General features: G+C 47.1%; 1 protein-coding gene across 2 annotated transcripts in view; it reads right to left on the reverse strand.

Moving 5' to 3' along the window:
• Nucleotides 1-5,510: 5,510 nt before the first annotated feature.
• ldlrad4b (low density lipoprotein receptor class A domain containing 4b) overlaps nt 5,511-19,408 on the reverse strand; it is a 39,654-nt gene continuing 25,756 nt past the window's right edge. The window contains exons 2-4 of one of the 2 annotated variants that reach the window (XM_036973245.1): nt 13,142-13,296; nt 11,247-11,297; nt 5,511-6,469 (exon numbers count right to left, since the gene is read on the reverse strand). In XM_036973245.1, the coding sequence (XP_036829140.1) occupies nt 5,948-6,469; nt 11,247-11,297; nt 13,142-13,296 (728 nt within the window). In that variant the 3' untranslated portion in view covers nt 5,511-5,947. Of the gene's footprint in view, nt 6,470-11,246; nt 11,298-13,141; nt 13,652-19,408 lie in introns of both variants that reach the window. The other variant, XM_036973244.1, reaches the window with a different exon arrangement.

Below are 19,408 nucleotides of genomic sequence, written 5' to 3' on the forward strand. Positions count from 1 at the left end.
AAATGGCACCTTATTCCCACAGAGCTCTGGTCAAATGGCACCTTATTCCCATAGAGCTCTGGTCAAATGGCACCTTATTCCCACAGAGCTCCGATCAAAGGGCACCTTATTCCCATAGAGCTCTGGTCAAATGGCACCTTATTCCCACAGAGCTCCGGTCAAATGGCACCTTATTCCCACAGAGCTCTGGTCAAATGGCACCTTATTCCCATAGAGCTCTGGTCAAATGGCACCTTATTCCCATAGAGCTCTGATCAAATGGCACCTTATTCCCATAGAGCTCTGGTCAAATGGCATCTTATTCCCACAGAGCTCTGGTCAAATGGCACCTTATTCCCATAGGGCTCTGGTCAAATGGCACCTTATTCCCACAGAGCTCTGATCAAATGGTACCTTATTCCCATAGAGCTCTGATCAAATGGTACCTTATTCCCATAGAGCTCTGGTCAAATGGTACCTTATTCCCATAGGGCTCTGATCAAATGGCACCTTATTCCCATAGGGCTCTGGTCAAATGGCACCTTATTTCCACAGAGCTCTGGTCAAATGGCACCTTATTCCCATAGAGCTCTGGTCAAATGGCACCTTATTCCCATAGAGCTCTGATCAAATGGCACCTTATTACCATAGAGCTCTGATCAAATGGCACCTTATTCCCACAGAGCTCTGGTCAAATGGCACCTTATTCCCACAGAGCTCTGGTCAAATGGCACCTTATTCCCATAGAGCTCTGGTCAAATGGTACCTTATTCCCATAGAGCTCTGGTCAAATGGTACCTTATTCCCATAGAGCTCTGGTCAAATGGCACCTTATTCCCATAGGGCTCTGGTCAAATGGCACCTTATTCCCACAGAGCTCTGGTCAAATGGCACCTTATTCCCATAGAGCTCTGGTCAAATGGCACCTTATTCCCACAGACCTCCGATCAAAGGGCACCTTATTCCCATAGAGCTCTGGTCAAATGGCACCTTATTCCCACAGAGCTCCGGTCAAATGGCACCTTATTCCCACAGAGCTCTGGTCAAATGGCACCTTATTCCCACAGAGCTCTGGTCAAATGGCACCTTATTCCCACAGAGCTCTGATCAAATGGCACCTTATTCCCACAGAGCTCTGGTCAAATGGCACCTTATTCCCACAGAGCTCTGGTCAAATGGCACCTTATTCCCATAGAGCTCTGGTCAAATGGCACCTTATTCCCATAGAGCTCTGGTCAAATGGCACCTTATTCCCATAGAGCTCTGGTCAAATGGCACCTTATTCCCACAGAGCTCTGATCAAATGACACCTTATTCCCACAGAGCTCTGGTCAAATGGCACCTTATTCCCATAGAGCTCTGGTCAAATGGCACCTTATTCCCATAGAGCTCTGATCAAATGGCACCTTATTCCCATAGCGCTCTGGCCAAATGGCACCTTATTCCCACAGAGCTCTGGTCAAATGGCACCTTATTCCCATAGAGCTCTGGTCAAATGGCACCTTATTCCCACAGACCTCCGATCAAAGGGCACCTTATTCCCATAGAGCTCTGGTCAAATGGCACCTTATTCCCACAGAGCTCCGGTCAAATGGCACCTTATTCCCACAGAGCTCTGGTCAAATGGCACCTTATTCCCACAGAGCTCTGGTCAAATGGCACCTTATTCCCACAGAGCTCTGATCAAATGGCACCTTATTCCCACAGAGCTCTGGTCAAATGGCACCTTATTCCCACAGAGCTCTGGTCAAATGGCACCTTATTCCCATAGAGCTCTGGTCAAATGGCACCTTATTCCCATAGAGCTCTGGTCAAATGGCACCTTATTCCCATAGAGCTCTGGTCAAATGGCACCTTATTCCCACAGAGCTCTGATCAAATGGCACCTTATTCCCACAGAGCTCTGGTCAAATGGCACCTTATTCCCATAGAGCTCTGGTCAAATGGCACCTTATTCCCATAGAGCTCTGATCAAATGGCACCTTATTCCCATAGCGCTCTGGCCAAATGGCACCTTATTCCCACAGAGCTCTGGTCAAATCTGATCATTTTTGTGGATTAGTTACTAAATCTTTCAGAGTTCTGGTCAGTGTTGTGGATTAGTGAGAAGGTTTTAGGGTCTTACTCCGCTGGGTTTTACAGGGTAGCTGGTGTATTGTGTGGTAGGACTGATAGATACTCGGCTGGGTTCTACAGGGTAGCTGGTGTACTGTGTGGTAGGACTGATAGATACTCGGCTGGGTTCTACAGGGTAGCTGGTGTACTGTGTGGTAGGACTGATAGATACTCGGCTGGGTTCTACAGGGTAGCTGGTGTATTGTGTGGTAGGACTGATAGATACTCGGCTGGGTTCTACAGGGTAGCTGGTGTATTGTGTGGTAGGACTGATAGATACTCGGCTGGGTTCTACAGGGTAGCTGGTGTATTGTGTGGTAGGACTGATAGATACTCAGCTGGGTTCTACAGGGTAGCTGGTGTATTGTGTGGTAGGACTGATAGATACTAGGCTGGGTTCTACAGGGTAGCTGGTGTATTGTGTGGTAGGACTGATAGATACTAGGCTGGGTTCTACAGGGTAGCTGGTGTATTGTGTGGTAGGACTGATAGATACTCGGCTGGGTTTTACAGGGTAGCTGGTATATTGTGTGGTAGGACTGATAGATACTAGGCTGGGTTTTACAGGGTAGCTGGTGTATTGTGTGGTAGGACTGATAGATACTCGGCTGGGTTCTACAGGGTAGCTGGTGTATTGTGTGGTAGGACTGATAGATACTCGGCTGGGTTCTACAGGGTAGCTGGTGTATTGTGTGGTAGGACTGATAGATACTAGGCTGGGTTCTACAGGGTAGCTGGTGTATTGTGTGGTAGGACTGATAGATACTCGGCTGGGTTCTACAGGGTAGCTGGTGTATTGTGTGGTAGGACTGATAGATACTTGGCTGGGTTCTACAGGGTAGCTGGTGTATTGTGTGGTAGGACTGATAGATACTCGGCTGGGTTTTACAGGGTAGCTGGTGTATTGTGTGGTAGGACTGATAGATACTCGGCTGGGTTCTACAGGGTAGCTGGTGTATTGTGTGGTAGGACTGATAGATACTCGGCTGGGTTCTACAGGGTAGCTGGTGTATTGTGTGGTAGGACTGATAGATACTCGGCTGGGTTCTACAGGGTAGCTGGTGTATTGTGTGGTAGGACTGATAGATACTCGGCTGGGTTCTACAGGGTAGCTGGTGTATTGTGTGGTAGGACTGATAGATACTAGGCTGGGTTTTACAGGGTAGCTGGTGTACTGTGTGGTAGTGGGACTGATAGATACTAGGCTGGGTTCTACAGGGTAGTCGGTGTACTGTGTGGTAGTGGGACTGATAGGCTGTTGGTCCTCCAATAGAAAGAGGCCTGGCCCTACCATCTGCTCTTACCTTACCTTTGGAGCCAGAGTTCAATCAATCAATCAATCCACTCCTGACAGGACAACAACACACATCCTCACATCTCGTGTTTCTCTCTTTACGCTTCAACAAGTAGACAATGCAACTTCATATAACGCTTATTATTTTTAATGTTAGTTACATAGACACGTCAGTTCCTCTCCTCTGTTTCCACGGTAACCTTGGCACTAAGATTTGGATGTTTGAGTCGTTCCTTCTCTAGCTTGGTTGTGTACAGACCCTGGTCTGTATAAAACCACCCAGTCCAGCTCGGGGTCAGTACAGACCCTGGTCTGAATAAAACCACCCAGTCCATCTCAGGGTCAGTACAGACCCTGGTCTGAATAAAACCACCCAGTCCAGCTCGGGGTCAGTACAGACCCTGGTCTGAATAAAACCACCCAGTCCAGCTCGGGGTCAGTACAGACCCTGGTCTGTATAAAACCACCCAGTCCAGCTCGGGGTCAGTACAGACCCTGGTCTGTATAAAACCACCCAGTCCAGCTCGGGGTCAGTACAGACCCTGGTCTGTATAAAACCACCCGGTCCAGCTCGGGGTCAGTACAGACCCTGGTCTGTATAAAACCACCCGGTCCAGCTCGGGGTCAGTACAGACCCTGGTCTGAATAAAACCACCCAGTCCAGCTCGAGGTCAGTACAGACCCTGGTCTGTATAAAACCACCCAGTCCAGCTCGAGGTCAGTACAGACCCTGGTCTGTATAAAACCACCCAGTCCAGCTCGGGGTCAGTACAGACCCTGGTCTGTATAAAACCACCCGGTCCAGCTCAGGGTCGGTACAGACCCTGGTCTGTATAAAACCACCCAGTCCAGCTCAGGGTCAGTACAGACCCTGGTCTGAATAAAACCACCCAGTACATCTCGGGGTCGGTACAGACTTTCAATTAATGAAAAAATTAATGTATTTATGCTTGGTTCCTCTCTGTGTTGTGTTTAGTTGTATCAGGTCGATAATGTTGTGTTTAGTTGTAGCATGGTGATAATGTTGTGTTTAGCTGTATCAGGTCGATAATGTTGTGTTTAGCTGTATCAGGTAGATAATGTTGTGTTTAGTTGTATCAGGTCGATAATGTTGTGTTTAGTTGTAGCATGTAGACAATGTTGTGTTTAGTTGTAGCAGGTCGAAGATGCTGTGTTTAGTTGTAGCAGGATGATAATGTTGTGTTTAGTTGTAGCATGATGATAATGTTGTGTCTAGTTGCAGCAGGATGATAATGTTGTGTTTAGTTGTAGCAGGCTGATAATGTTGTGTTTAGTTGTATCAGGTCGATAATGTTGTGTTTAGTTGTAGCAGGTTGATAATGTTGTGTTTAGCTGTATCAGGTCGATAATGTTGTGTTTAGTTGTAGCAGGTTGATAATGTTGTGTTTAGTTGTAGCAGGTCGATAATGTTGTGTTTAGTTGTAGCAGGTCGGTAATGTTGTGTTTAGTTGTAGCAGGTTGATAATGTTGTGTTTAGTTGTAGCAGGTCAATAATGCTGTGTTTAATTGTAGCAGGTCGATAATGCTGTGTTTAGTTGTAGCATGTAGACGATGTTGTGTTTAGTTGTAGCAGGTCGAAGATGCTGTGTTTAGTTGTATCAGGTCGATAATGTTGTGTTTAGTTGTAGCAGGATGATAATGTTGTGTTTAGTTGTAGCATGATGATAATGTTGTGTTTAGTTGTAGCAGGCCGATAATGCTGTGTTTAGTTGTAGCAGGTTGATAATGTTGTGTTTAGTTGTAGCAGGTCGATAATATTGTGTTTAGTTGTAGCAGGCTGATAATGCTGTGTTTAGTTGTAACAGGTTGATAATGTTGTGTTTAGTTGTAGCAGGGCGATAATGTTGTGTTTAGCTGTATCAGGTTGATAATGTTGTGTTTAGCTGTATCAGGTAGATAATGTTGTGTTTAGTTGTAGCAGGTTGATAATGTTGTGTTTAGTTGTAGCAGGTCGATAATGTTGTGTTTAGTTGTAGCAGGTCGGTAATGTTGTGTTTAGTTGTAGCAGGTTGATAATGTTGTGTTTAGTTGTAGCAGGTCGATAATGCTGTGTTTAATTGTAGCAGGTCGATAATGCTGTGTTTAGTTGTAGCATGTAGACGATGTTGTGTTTAGTTGTAGCAGGTCGAAGATGCTGTGTTTAGTTGTATCAGGTCGATAATGTTGTGTTTAGTTGTAGCAGGATGATAATGTTGTGTTTAGTTGTAGCAGGCTGATAATGCTGTGTTTAGTTGTAGCAGGTTGATAATGTTGTGTTTAGTTGTAGCAGGTCGATAATGTTGTGTTTAGTTGTAGCAGGCTGATAATGCTGTGTTTAGTTGTAGCAGGTTGATAATGTTGTGTTTAGTTGTAACAGGTTGATAATGTTGTGTTTAGTTGTAGCAGGGCGATAATGTTGTGTTTAGTTGTAGCAGGTTGGTAATGTTGTGTTTAGCAGTAGCAGGTTGATAATTTTGTGTTTAGTTGTGCATCCTGGGAGTGTCTGTCCATATAGAGATTGGCCACACCTCTTTACAGGGGGGAGGAGTCTAAGACAGCTTAGTCCCTCAGCTCCTCCCCTTTCCTGGCCTTGGCAGGTATTGTGCTTTCTGATTGGCCCTGCTGGCTGGTCCCACTCCCGGTCCAGGTCCTGAGAGGGTTACTGCTGTGCGGGTGGTGAAAAAAGTGACCAATCACCTCGTAATATGCCGGAGGCGGGCGTTCCATGTGTCCGTGGCTGCTGCTATTGGCTACGCTGATACCAGAGTTACTGCTGGGTGGTCTCGGCCCTCCCCCCCCTCCACTGTGCATGTCTATCACTTCACTGTGGAAGATGGTTCTATTGGGGGGGGCCCTGACCGACTCCCTGTTTAACTCCAACTGCTGCTCTGGGTCCCTCAGCTGTAAGGTGCAGGGGCCCTGGTAGGGCGGGGGCTCCTCTCCGTCAGACAGGGAGATGGTGGGGGGAAGGTGGATGTCGTGGGTCAGGTAGGGGTAGGTGGGCTGGAAGCGACTGAAACGATCCCGGTACATAAAGGAGGGGGCTGTGAACCTCTCACTGGCCTGGGGCACATACACCACCTAGACACAGAGATAGAGAGAGGGTTAGATAGTTACACCACCTAGACACAGAGATAGATAGAGGGTTAGACAGAAACACCACCTAGTCCAAGACACAGACAGAAACACCACCCAGTCCTAGACACAGACAGATAGACAGAAACACCACAAAGTCCTAGACACAGACAGATACACCACCTAGTCCTAGACACAGACAGAAACACCACAAAGTCCTACATACAGACAGAAACACCACCTAGTCCTAGACAGAGACAGAAACACCACCTAGATCCAGTGGGATCCATTACTAAACAGATTGGATCCAGTGGCTCCATTACTAAACAGATTGGATCCAGTGGGTCCATTCCTAAACAGACTGGATCCAGTGGGATCCATTACTAAACAGATTGGATCCAGTGGGATCCATTACTAAACAGATTGAATCAAGTGGGATCCATTACTAAACAGATTGGATCCAGTGGGGTCCATCACTAAACAGATTGGATCCAGTGGGGTCCATTACTAAACAGATTGGATCCATTACTAAACAGATTGGATCCAGTGGGTCCATTACTAAACAGATTGGATCCAGTGGGGTCCATTACTAAACAGATTGGATCCAGTGGGGTCCATTACTAAACAGATTGGATCCAGTGGGATCCATTACTAAACAGATTGGATCCAGTGGGATCCATTACTAAACAGATTGGATCCAGTGGGGTCCATTACTAAACAGATTGGATCCAGTGGGGTCCATTACTAAACAGATTGGATCCAGTGGGGTCCATTACTAAACAAATTGGGTCCAATGGGGTCCATTACTAAACAGATTGGATCCAGTGGGGTCCATTACTAAACAGATTGGATCCAGTGGGGTCCATTACTAAACAGATTGGATCCAGTGGGGTCCATTACTAAACAGATTGGATCCAGTGGGGTCCATTACTAAACAGATTGGATCTAGTGGGGTCCATCACTAAACAGATTGGATCCAGTGGGATCCATTACTAAACAGATTGGATCCATTACTAAACAGATTGGATCCAGTGGGGTCCATTACTAAACAGATTGGATCCATTACTAAACAGATTGGATCCAGTGGGATCCATTACTAAACAGATTGGATCCATTACTAAACAGATTGGATCCATTACTAAACAGATTGGATCCAGTGGGGTCCATTACTAAACAGACTGGATCCATTACTAAACAGATTGGATCCAGTGGCTCCATTACTAAACAGATTGGATCCAGTGGGATCCATTACTAAACAGATTGGATCCAGTGGGATCCATTACTAAACAGATTGGATCCAGTGGGGTCCATTACTAAACAGATTGGATCCATTACTAAACAGATTGGATCCAGTGGGGTCCATTACTAAACAGATTGGATCCAGTGGGATCCATTACTAAACAGATTGGATCCATTACTAAACAGATTGGATCCAGTGGGGTCCATTACTAAACAGATTGGATCCATTACTAAACAGATTGGATCCAGTGGGATCCATTACTAAACAGATTGGATCCATTACTAAACAGATTGGATCCAGTGGGGTCCAACACTAAACAGATTGGATCCATTACTAAACAGATTGGATCCAGTGGGGTCCATTACTAAACAGACTGGATCCATTACTAAACAGATTGGATCCAGTGGCTCCATTACTAAACAGATTGGATCCAGTGGGATCCATTACTAAACAGATTGGATCCAGTGGGATCCATTACTAAACAGATTGGATCCAGTGGGGTCCATCACTAAACAGATTGGTTCCAGTGGGGTCCATTACTAAACAGATTGGATCCAGTGGGGTCCATTACTAAACAGATTGGGTCCAATGGGATCCATTACTAAACAGATTGGAACCAGTGGGGTCCATTACTAAACAGATTGGATCCATTACTAAACAGATTGGATCCAGTGGGATCCATTACTAAACAGATTGGGTCCATTACTAAACAGATTGGATCCATTACTAAACAGATTGGATCCAGTGGGATCCATTACTAAACAGATTGGATCCATTACTAAACAGATTGGATCCAGTGGGGTCCAACACTAAACAAATTGGATCCATTACTAAACAGATTGGATCCAGTGGGGTCCATTACTAAACAGACTGGATCCATTACTAAACAGATTGGATCCAGTGGCTCCATTACTAAACAGGTGGGATCCATTACTAAACAGATTGGATCCAGTGGGATCCATTACTAAACAGATTGGAACCAGTGGGGTCCATTACTAAACAGATTGGATCCAGTGGGGTCCATTACTAAACAGATTGGGTCCAATGGGGTCCATTACTAAACAGATTGGATCCAGTGGGGTCCATTACTAAACAGATTGGACCTAGTGGGGTCCATCACTAAACAGATTGGATCCAGTGGGGTCCATTACTAAACAGATTGGATCCATTACTAAACAGATTGGATCCAGTGGGGTCCATTACTAAACAGATTGGGGCCCATTACTAAACAGATTGGATCCAGTGGGATCCATTACTAAACAGATTGGATCCATTACTAAACAGATTGGATCCAGTGGGACCCATTACTAAACAGATTGGATCCATTACTAAACAGATTGGATCCAGTGGGGTCCATTACTAAACAGATTGGATCCAGTGGGGTCCATTACTAAACAGATTGGATCCAGTGGGGTCCATTACTAAACAGATTGGATCCATTACTAAACAGATTGGATCCAGTGGGATCCATCACTAAACAGATTGGATCCATCACTAAACAGATTGGATCCAGTGGGGTCCATTACTAAACAGATTGGATCCAGTGGGGTCCATCACTAAACAGATTGGTTCCAGTGGGGTCCATCACTAAACAGATTGGGTCCAATGGGGTCCATTACTAAACAGATTGGATCCAGTGGGGTCCATTACTAAACAGATTGGATCCAGTGGGGTCCATTACTAAACAGATTGGATCCATTACTAAACAGATTGGATCCAGTGGGTCCATTACTAAACAGATTGGATCCATTACTAAACGGATTGGATCCAGTGGGACCCATTACTAAACAGATTGGATCCAGTGGGACCCATTACTAAACAGATTGGATCCATTACTAAACAGATTGGATCCAGTGGGGTCCATTACTAAACAGATTGGATCCAGTGGGGTCCATCACTAAACAGATTGGATCCAGTGTGGTCCATTACTAAACAGATTGGAGCCATTACTAAACAGATTGGATCCAGTGGGTCCATTACTAAACAGATTGGATCCAGTGGGGTCCATTACTAAACAGATTGGATCCAGTGGGGTTCATTACTAAACAGATTGGATCCAGTGGGGTCCATTACTAAACAGATTGGGTCCAATGGGGTCCATTACTAAACAGATTGGATCCTGTGGGGTCCATTACTAAACAGATTGGACCTAGTGGGGTCCATCACTAAACAGATTGGATCCAGTGGGGTCCATTACTAAACAGATTGGATCCATTACTAAACAGATTGGATCCAGTGGGGTCCATTACTAAACAGATTGTATCCAGTGAGGTCCATTACTAAACGGATTGGATCCAGTGGGACCCATTACTAAACAGATTGGATCCATTACTAAACAGATTGGATCCAGTGGGATCCATTACTAAACAGATTGGATCCAGTGGGACCCATTACTAAACAGATTGGATCCATTACTAAACAGATTGGATCCAGTGGGACCCATTACTAAACAGATTGGATCCATTACTAAACAGATTGGATCCAGTGGGATCCATTACTAAACAGATTGGATCCAGTGGGGTCCATTACTAAACAGATTGGATCCATTACTAAACAGATTGGATCCAGTGGGGTCCATTACTAAACAGATTGGATCCAGTGGGGTCCATTACTATACAGATTGGATCCAGTGGGGTCCATTACTAAACAGATTGGATCCAGTGAGGTCCATTACTAAACGGATTGGATCCAGTGGGACCCATTACTAAACAGATTGGATCCATTACTAAACAGATTGGATCCAGTGAGGTCCATTACTAAACGGATTGGATCCAGTGGGACCCATTACTAAACAGATTGGATCCATTACTAAACAGATTGGATCCAGTGAGGTCCATTACTAAACGGATTGGATCCAGTGGGGTCCATTACTAAACAGATTGGATCCATTACTAAACAGATTGGATCCAGTGGGGTCCATTACTAAACAGATTGGATCCAGTGGGACCCATCACTAAACAGATTGGATCCATTACTAAACAGATTGGATCCAGTGGGTCCATTACTAAACAGATTGGGTCCAATGGGGTCCATTACTAAACAGATTGGATCCTGTGGGGTCCATTACTAAACAGATTGGACCTAGTGGGGTCCATCACTAAACAGATTGGATCCAGTGGGGTCCATTACTAAACAGATTGGATCCATTACTAAACAGATTGGATCCAGTGGGGTCCATTACTAAACAGATTGGATCCAGTGAGGTCCATTACTAAACGGATTGGATCCAGTGGGACCCATTACTAAACAGATTGGATCCATTACTAAACAGATTGGATCCAGTGGGATCCATTACTAAACAGATTGGATCCAGTGGGACCCATTACTAAACAGATTGGATCCATTACTAAACAGATTGGATCCAGTGGGACCCATTACTAAACAGATTGGATCCATTACTAAACAGATTGGATCCATTACTAAACAGATTGGATCCAGTGGGGTCCATTACTAAACAGATTGGATCCATTACTAAACAGATTGGATCCAGTGGGACCCATTACTAAACACACACACACCCACACACCCACCCTTGGTTTTTACCTCGGAGGCACCTTGTCGAGAGCCGCTCTCCGGCGGCCAGAGACATACGTCCTGATGACAGAAAGAGACAGTCTGAACATTTGACCTGTGGAGGAAACCATTAACCTAACGGCCATATTGGTCTGCTTCACTCAGCAATATATGTTAAAACAAGAACCAGCTCCAATCTGGTGATTTGGGTCAGCTGTGTAGACAGGTGTCTGGTGAACAGGGTCAGCTGTGTCTGGTGAACAGGGTCAGCTGTCTAGACAGGTGTCTGGTGAACAGGGTCAGGTGTCTAGACAGGTGAACAGGGCCAGGTGTCTGGTGAACAGGGTCAGCTGTCTAGACAGGTGAACAGGGTCAGCTGTCTAGACAGGTGAACAGGGTCAGCTGTCTAGACAGGTGTCTGGTACAGGGTCAGCTGTCTAGACAGGTGTCTGGTGAACAGGGGCAGCTGTCTAGACAGGTGTCAGGTGAACAGGGTCAGCTGTCTAGACAGGTGTCTGGTGAATTACACATGAAGAGGGAAGAGGTGTCTGGAGGACTGGGTATATATGCATGCAAACACAGGCACACACACGCACGCACGTACACACACAAATCACAGGAGGTTGGTGGTACCTTAATTGGGGAGGACAGGCTGGTTGTAATGACTGGAGCAGAATGGGTGGAGGCACATCACTGTTTCCATGGTTTCCAGGGGTTTGATGCCATTCCATTTCCTCCTTTCCGGACATTATTAAGAGCCGTCCTCCCCTCAGCAACCTCCACTGACACACACACACGGTACTGACCCGCTGTAGGTGTTGTGCTTGCCTCCGGGCCTGGCTCTGTCTGGTCGTAAAGGAGCAGGCAGACACACACACACACACACACACACACACACACGGTACTGACCCGCTGTAGGTGTTGTGCTTGCCTCCGGGCCTGGCTCTGTCTGGTCGTAAAGGAGCAGGCAGACACACACACACACACACACACACACACACACACACACACACACACACACACACACGGTACTGACCTGCTGTAGGTGTTGTGCTTGCCTCCGGGCCTGGCTCTGTCTGGTCGTAAAGGAGCAGGCAGACACACACACACACACGGTACTGACCTGCTGTAGGTGTTGTGCTTGCCTCCGGGCCTGGCTCTGTCTGGTCGTAAAGGAGCAGGCAGACACACACACACACACGGTACTGACCTGCTGTAGGTGTTGTGCTTGCCTCCGGGCCTGGCTCTGCCTGGTCGTAAAGGAGCAGGCAGACACACACACACACACACACACACACACACGGTACTGACCTGCTGTAGGTGTTGTGCTTGCCTCCGGGCCTGGCTCTGTCTGGTCGTAGAGGAGCAGGCAGACACACACACACACACACACACACACACACACACGGTACTGACCCGCTGTAGGTGTTGTGCTTGCCTCCGGGCCTGGCTCTGTCTGGTCGTAAAGGAGCAGGCAGACACACACACACACACACACACACACACACACACACATGGTACTGACCTGCTGTAGGTGTTGTGCTTGCCTCCGGGCCTGGCTCTGTCTGGTCGTAAAGGAGCAGGCAGACACACACACACACACACACACACACACACACACACACACGGTACTGACCTGCTGTAGGTGTTGTACTTGCCTCCGGGCCTGGCTCTGTCTGGTCGTAAAGGAGCAGCCAGACACACACACACACTGTACTGACCTGCTGTAGGTGTTGTGCTTTCCTCCGGGCCTGGCTCTGCCTGGTCGTAAAGGAGCAGGCAGACACACACACACACACACACACACACACACACGGTACTGACCTGCTGTAGGTGTTGTGCTTGCCTCCGGGCCTGGCTCTGTCTGGTCGTAAAGGAGCAGGCAGACACACACACACACACACACACACACACACGGTACTGACCTGCTGTAGGTGTTGTGCTTGCCTCCGGGCCTGGCTCTGTCTGGTCGTAAAGGAGCAGGCAGACAGCTTGTAGTGGTTCAACAGACAGCCAATCACCAGCAGCATTACAGTCATCAGGACCAGGATGATGAGGATCTGAGCAGACTCCAGGACAGCTGGAGGACAGAGAGGAGAGACACGGAGAGAAAGACAACATGTTGGAGGATCTGAGCAGACTCCAGGACAGCTGGAGGACAGAGAGGAGAGACACGGAGAGAAAGACAACAGGTTGGAGGATCTGAGCAGACTCCAGGACAGCTGGAGGACAGAGAGGAGAGACACGGAGAGAAAGACAACAGGTTGGAGGATCTGAGCAGACTCCAGGACAGCTGGAGGACAGAGAGGAGAGACACGGAGAGAAAGACAACAGGTTGGAGGATCTGAGCAGACTCCAGGACAGCTGGAGGACAGAGAGGAGAGACACGGAGAGAAAGACAACAGGTTGGAGGATCTGAGCAGACTCCAGGACAGCTGGAGGACAGAGAGGAGAGACACGGAGAGAAAGACAACAGGTTTCAACATCCACAATACAACATAATAATTAATCACTGTCAATGTCTGGCAGGTACCGTTTCGGGCGGCAGGTAGCCTAGTGGTTAGAGGGGAGGAGACAGGTAGTTTAGTGGTTAGAGGGGGGAGGCAGGTAGTCTAGTGGTTAGAGGGGGGGAGGCAGGTAGCCTAGTGGTTAGAGGAGGAGGCAGGTAGTTTAGTGGTTAGAGGAGGAGGCAGGTAGTTTAGTGGTTAGAGGAGGAGGCAGGTAGTTTAGTGGTTAGAGGGGGGAGGCAAGTAGCCTAGTGGTTAGAGGAGGAGGCAGGTAGCCTAGTGGTTAGAGGAGGAGGCAGGTAGCCTAGTGGTTAGAGGGGGGAGGCAGGTAGTCTAGTGGTTAGAGGGGGGGAGGCAGGTAGCCTAGTGGTTAGAGGAGGAGGCAGGTAGTCTAGTGGTTAGAGGGGGAGGCAGGTAGCCTAGTGGTTAGAGGGGGGAGGCAGGTAGTCTAGTGGTTAGAGGGGAGGAGACAGGTAGCCTAGTGGTTAGAGGAGGAGGCAGGTAGTTTAGTGGTTAGAGGGGGGAGGCAGGTAGTCTAGTGGTTAGAGGGGAGGAGACAGGTAGCCTAGTGGTTAGAGGAGGAGGCAGGTAGCCTTGTGGTTAGAGGGGGAGGCAGGTAGCCTAGTGGTTAGAGGGGGGAGGCAGGTAGTCTAGTGGTTAGAGGGGAGGAGACAGGTAGCCTAGTGGTTAGAGGAGGAGGCAGGTAGTTTAGTGGTTAGAGGAGGAGGCAGGTAGTTTAGTGGTTAGAGGAGGAGGCAGGTAGTTTAGTGGTTAGAGGGGGGAGGCAAGTAGCCTAGTGGTTAGAGGAGGAGGCAGGTAGCCTAGTGGTTAGAGGAGGAGGCAGGTAGCCTAGTGGTTAGAGGGGGGAGGCAGGTAGTCTAGTGGTTAGAGGGGTGAGGCAGGTAGCCTAGTGGTTAGAGGAGGAGGCAGGTAGTCTAGTGGTTAGAGGGGGTGAGGCAGGTAGCCTAGTGGTTAGAGGAGGAGGCAGGTAGTTTAGTGGTTAGAGGAGGAGGCAGGTAGTCTAGTGGTTAGAGGGGGCGGGCAGGTAGTCTAGTGGTTAGAGGGGGCGGGGCAGGTAGTCTAGTGGTTAGAGGGGTGAGGCAGGTAGCCTAGTGGTTAGAGGAGGAGGCAGGTAGTCTAGTGGTTAGAGGGGGTGAGGCAGGTAGTCTAGTGGTTAGAGGGGGGAGGCAGGTAGTCTAGTGGTTAGAGGGGGGAGGCAGGTAGTCTAGTGGTTAGAGGGGGCGGGGCAGGTAGTCTAGTGGTTAGAGGGTTGGACGAGGAACCGAAAGGTTGCAAGATTGATGTTGGATGACGGCATTAAGAAAGCATATATTTGGGATGATGTGTTGTTTTTCTATTCCCCCACCAGGTGGAAGCAGAGGTCAACATGTGAGGCTCATCCAGACACTCAGAGAGCTTTAGTCTTCAGGCTACACAGACAGGACCACAATAGACCACTACAGACAGGACCACTACAGACAATACCACTACAGACAATACCACTACAGACAGGACCACTATAGACAGGACCACTATAAACAATACCACTACAGACAGGACCACTACAGACAGGACCACTATAGACAGGACCACTATAGACAGGACCACTATAGACATGACCACTATAGACAGGACCACTATAGACATGACCACTATAGACATGACCACTATAGACAGGACCACTATAGACAGGACCACTACAAAACATGACCACTACAGACAGGACCATTATAGACAGGACCACTATAGACAGGACCACTATAGCCATGACCACTATAGACAGGACCACTACAGACAGGACCACTATAGACCACTACAGACAGGAACACTACAGACAGGACCACTATAGACAATACCACTACAGACAGGACCACTATAGACCACTACAGACAGGACCACTACAAACAGGACCACTATAGACAATACCACTACAGACAAGACCACTACAGACAGGACCACTATAGACCACTACAGACAGGACCACTATAGACCACTACAGACAGGACCACTACAGACAGGACCACTATAGACCACTAGAGACAGGACCACTATAGACCACTACAGACAGGACCACTACAGACAGGACCACTATAGACAGGACCACTATAGACCACTACAGACAGGACCACTATAGACCACTACAGACAGGACCACTATAGACAGGACCACTATAGACAGGACAACTATAGACAATACCACTACAGACAGGACCACTATAGACAGGACCACTACAGACAGGACCACTACAGACAGGACCACTATAGACAGGACCACTATAGACAGGACCACTATAGACAGGACCACTATAGACAGGACCACTATAGACAAGACCACTATAGACAGGACCATTTCAGACAGGACCACTATAGACAGGACCACAACAAGACATGACCACTACAAGACATGACCACTACAAGACATGACCACTATAGACAGGACCACTATAGACAATACCACTATAGACAGGACCACTATAGACAATACCACTATAGACAATACCACTACAGACCATTATAGACAGGACCACTATAGACAGGACCATTATAGACGGGACCACTATAGACCACTACAGACAGGACCACTACAAGACATGACCACTATAGACAGGACCACTATAGACAGGACCACTATAGACAGGACCACTACAGACCATTATAGACAGGACCACTATAGACAGGACCATTATAGACGGGACCACTATAGACCACTACAGACAGGACCACTATAGACAGGACCACTATAGACAGGACCACTATAGACATGACCACTACAGACAAGACCACTACAGACAGGACCACTATAGACCACTACAGACAGGACCACTATAGACCACTACAGACAGGACCACTACAGACAGGACCACTATAGACCACTAGAGACAGGACCACTATAGACCACTACAGACAGGACCACTACAGACAGGACCACTATAGACAGGACCACTATAGACCACTACAGACAGGACCACTATAGACAGGACCACTATAGACAGGACCACTATAGACAATACCACTACAGACAGGACCACTATAGACAGGACCACTACAGACAGGACCACTATAGACAGGACCACTATAGACAGGACCACTATAGACAGGACCACTATAGACAGGACCATTTCAGACAGGACCACTATAGACAGGACCACAACAAGACATGACCAATACAAGACATGACCACTATAGACAGGACCACTATAGACAATACCACTATAGACAGGACCACTATAGACAGGACCACTATAGACAATACCACTATAGACAGGACCACTATAGACAGGACCACTATAGACAGGACCACTACAGACCATTATAGACAGGACCATTATAGACGGGACCACTATAGACCACTACAGACAGGACCACTATAGACAGGACCACTATAGACAAGACCACTATAGACATGACCACTATAGACATGACCACTATAGACATGACCACTATAGACCGGACCACTATAGACACGACCACTATAGACCGGACCACTATAGACAGGACCACTATAGACCATTATAGACAGGACCACTATAGACAGGACCACTATAGACCATTATAGACAGGACCACTATAGACAAGATCACTATAAACAGGACCACTATAGACAGGACAACTATAGACCATTATAGACAGGACCACTATAGACAGGACCATTATAGACAGGACCACTATAGACAGGACCACTATAGACAAGATCACTATAGACAGGGCCACTATAGACAGGACCATTATAGACAGGACCACTATACACAGGACCACTATAGACAGGACCACTATAGACAGGACAACTATAGACATGACCACTATAGACATGACCACTACAAGACATGACCACTACAAGACATGACCACTATAGACAGGACCACTATAGACAATACCACTATAGACATGACCACTAAAAGACAAAAAGACAGACTCACTGGTAAAGAGAGTAGCAACACCTGTAGACAGACTCACTGGTAAAGAGAGTAGTAACACCTGTAGACAGACTCACTGGTAAAGAGAGTAGCAACACCTGTAGACAGACTCACTGGTAAAGAGAGTAGCAACACCTGTAGACAGACTCACTGGTAAAGAGAGTAGTAACACCTGTAGACAGACTCACTGGTAAAGAGAGTAGCAACACCTGTAGACAGACTCACTGGTAAAGAGAGTAGTAACACCTGTAGACAGACTCACTGGTAAAGAGAGTAGCAACACCTGTAGACAGACTCACTGGTAAAGAGAGTAGTAACACCTGTAGACAGACTCACTGGTAAAGAGAGTAGTAACACCTGTAGACAGACTCACTGGTAAAGACCTGTAGACAGACTCACTGGTAAAGAGAGTAGCAACACCTGTAGACAGACTCACTGGTAAAGAGAGTAGTAACACCTGTAGACAGACTCACTGGTAAAGAGAGTAGCAACACCTGTAGACAGACTCACTGGTAAAGAGAGTAGTAACACCTGTAGACAGACTCACTGGTAAAGAGAGTAGTAACACCTGTAGACAGACTCACTGGTAAAGAGAGTAGCAACACCTGTAGACAGACTCACTGGTACAGAGAGTAGCAACACCTGAAGACAGACTCACTGGTAAAGAGAGTAGCAACACCTGCAGACAGACTCACTGGTAAAGAGAGTAGTAACACCTGTAGACAGACTCACTGGTAAAGACCTGCAGACAGACTCACTGGTAAAGAGAGTAGTAACACCTGTAGACAGACTCACTGGTAAAGAGAGTAGCAACACCTGTAGACAGACTCACTGGTAAAGAGAGTAGCAACACCTGTAGACAGACTCACTGGTAAAGAGAGTAGTAACACCTGTAGACAGACTCACTGGTAAAGAGAGTAGTAACACCTGTAGACAGACTCACTGGTAAAGACCTGTAGACAGACTCACTGGTAAAGAGAGTAGCAACACCTGTAGACAGACTCACTGGTAAAGAGAGTAGTAACACCTGTAGACAGACTCACTGGTAAAGAGAGTAGCAACACCTGTAGACAGACTCACTGGTAAAGAGAGTAGTAACACCTGTAGACAGACTCACTGGTAAAGAGAGTAGCAACACCTGTAGACAGACTCACTGGTAAAGAGAGTAGTAACACCTGTAGACAGACTCACTGGTAAAGAGAGTAGTAACACCTGTAGACAGACTCACTGGTAAAGAGAGTAGCAACACCTGTAGACAGACTCACTGGTAAAGAGAGTAGCAACACCTGAAGACAGACTCACTGGTAAAGAGAGTAGCAACACCTGCAGACAGACTCACTGGTAAAGAGAGTAGTAACACCTGTAGACAGACTCACTGGTAAAGACCTGCAGAGAGACTCACTGGTAAAGAGAGTAGTAACACCTGTAGACAGACTCACTGGTAAAGAGAGTAGCAACACCTGTAGACAGACTCACTGGTAAAGAGAGTAGCAACACCTGTAGACAGACTCACTGGTAAAGAGAGTAGTAACACCTGTAGACAGACTCACTGGTAAAGATAGTAGCAACACCTGTAGACAGACTCACTGGTAAAGACCTGTAGACAGACTCACTGGTAAAGAGAGTAGTAACACCTGTAGACAGACTCACTGGTAAAGAGAGTATCAACACCTGTAGACAGACTTACTGGTAAAGAGAGTAGTAACACCTGTAGACAGACTCACTGGTAAAGAGAGTAGTAACACCTGTAGACAGACTCACTGGTAAAGACC

This window comes from Oncorhynchus mykiss, unplaced genomic scaffold (genome assembly GCF_013265735.2).
Source record: "Oncorhynchus mykiss isolate Arlee unplaced genomic scaffold, USDA_OmykA_1.1 un_scaffold_226, whole genome shotgun sequence".
Taxonomy (NCBI): domain Eukaryota; kingdom Metazoa; phylum Chordata; class Actinopteri; order Salmoniformes; family Salmonidae; genus Oncorhynchus; species Oncorhynchus mykiss.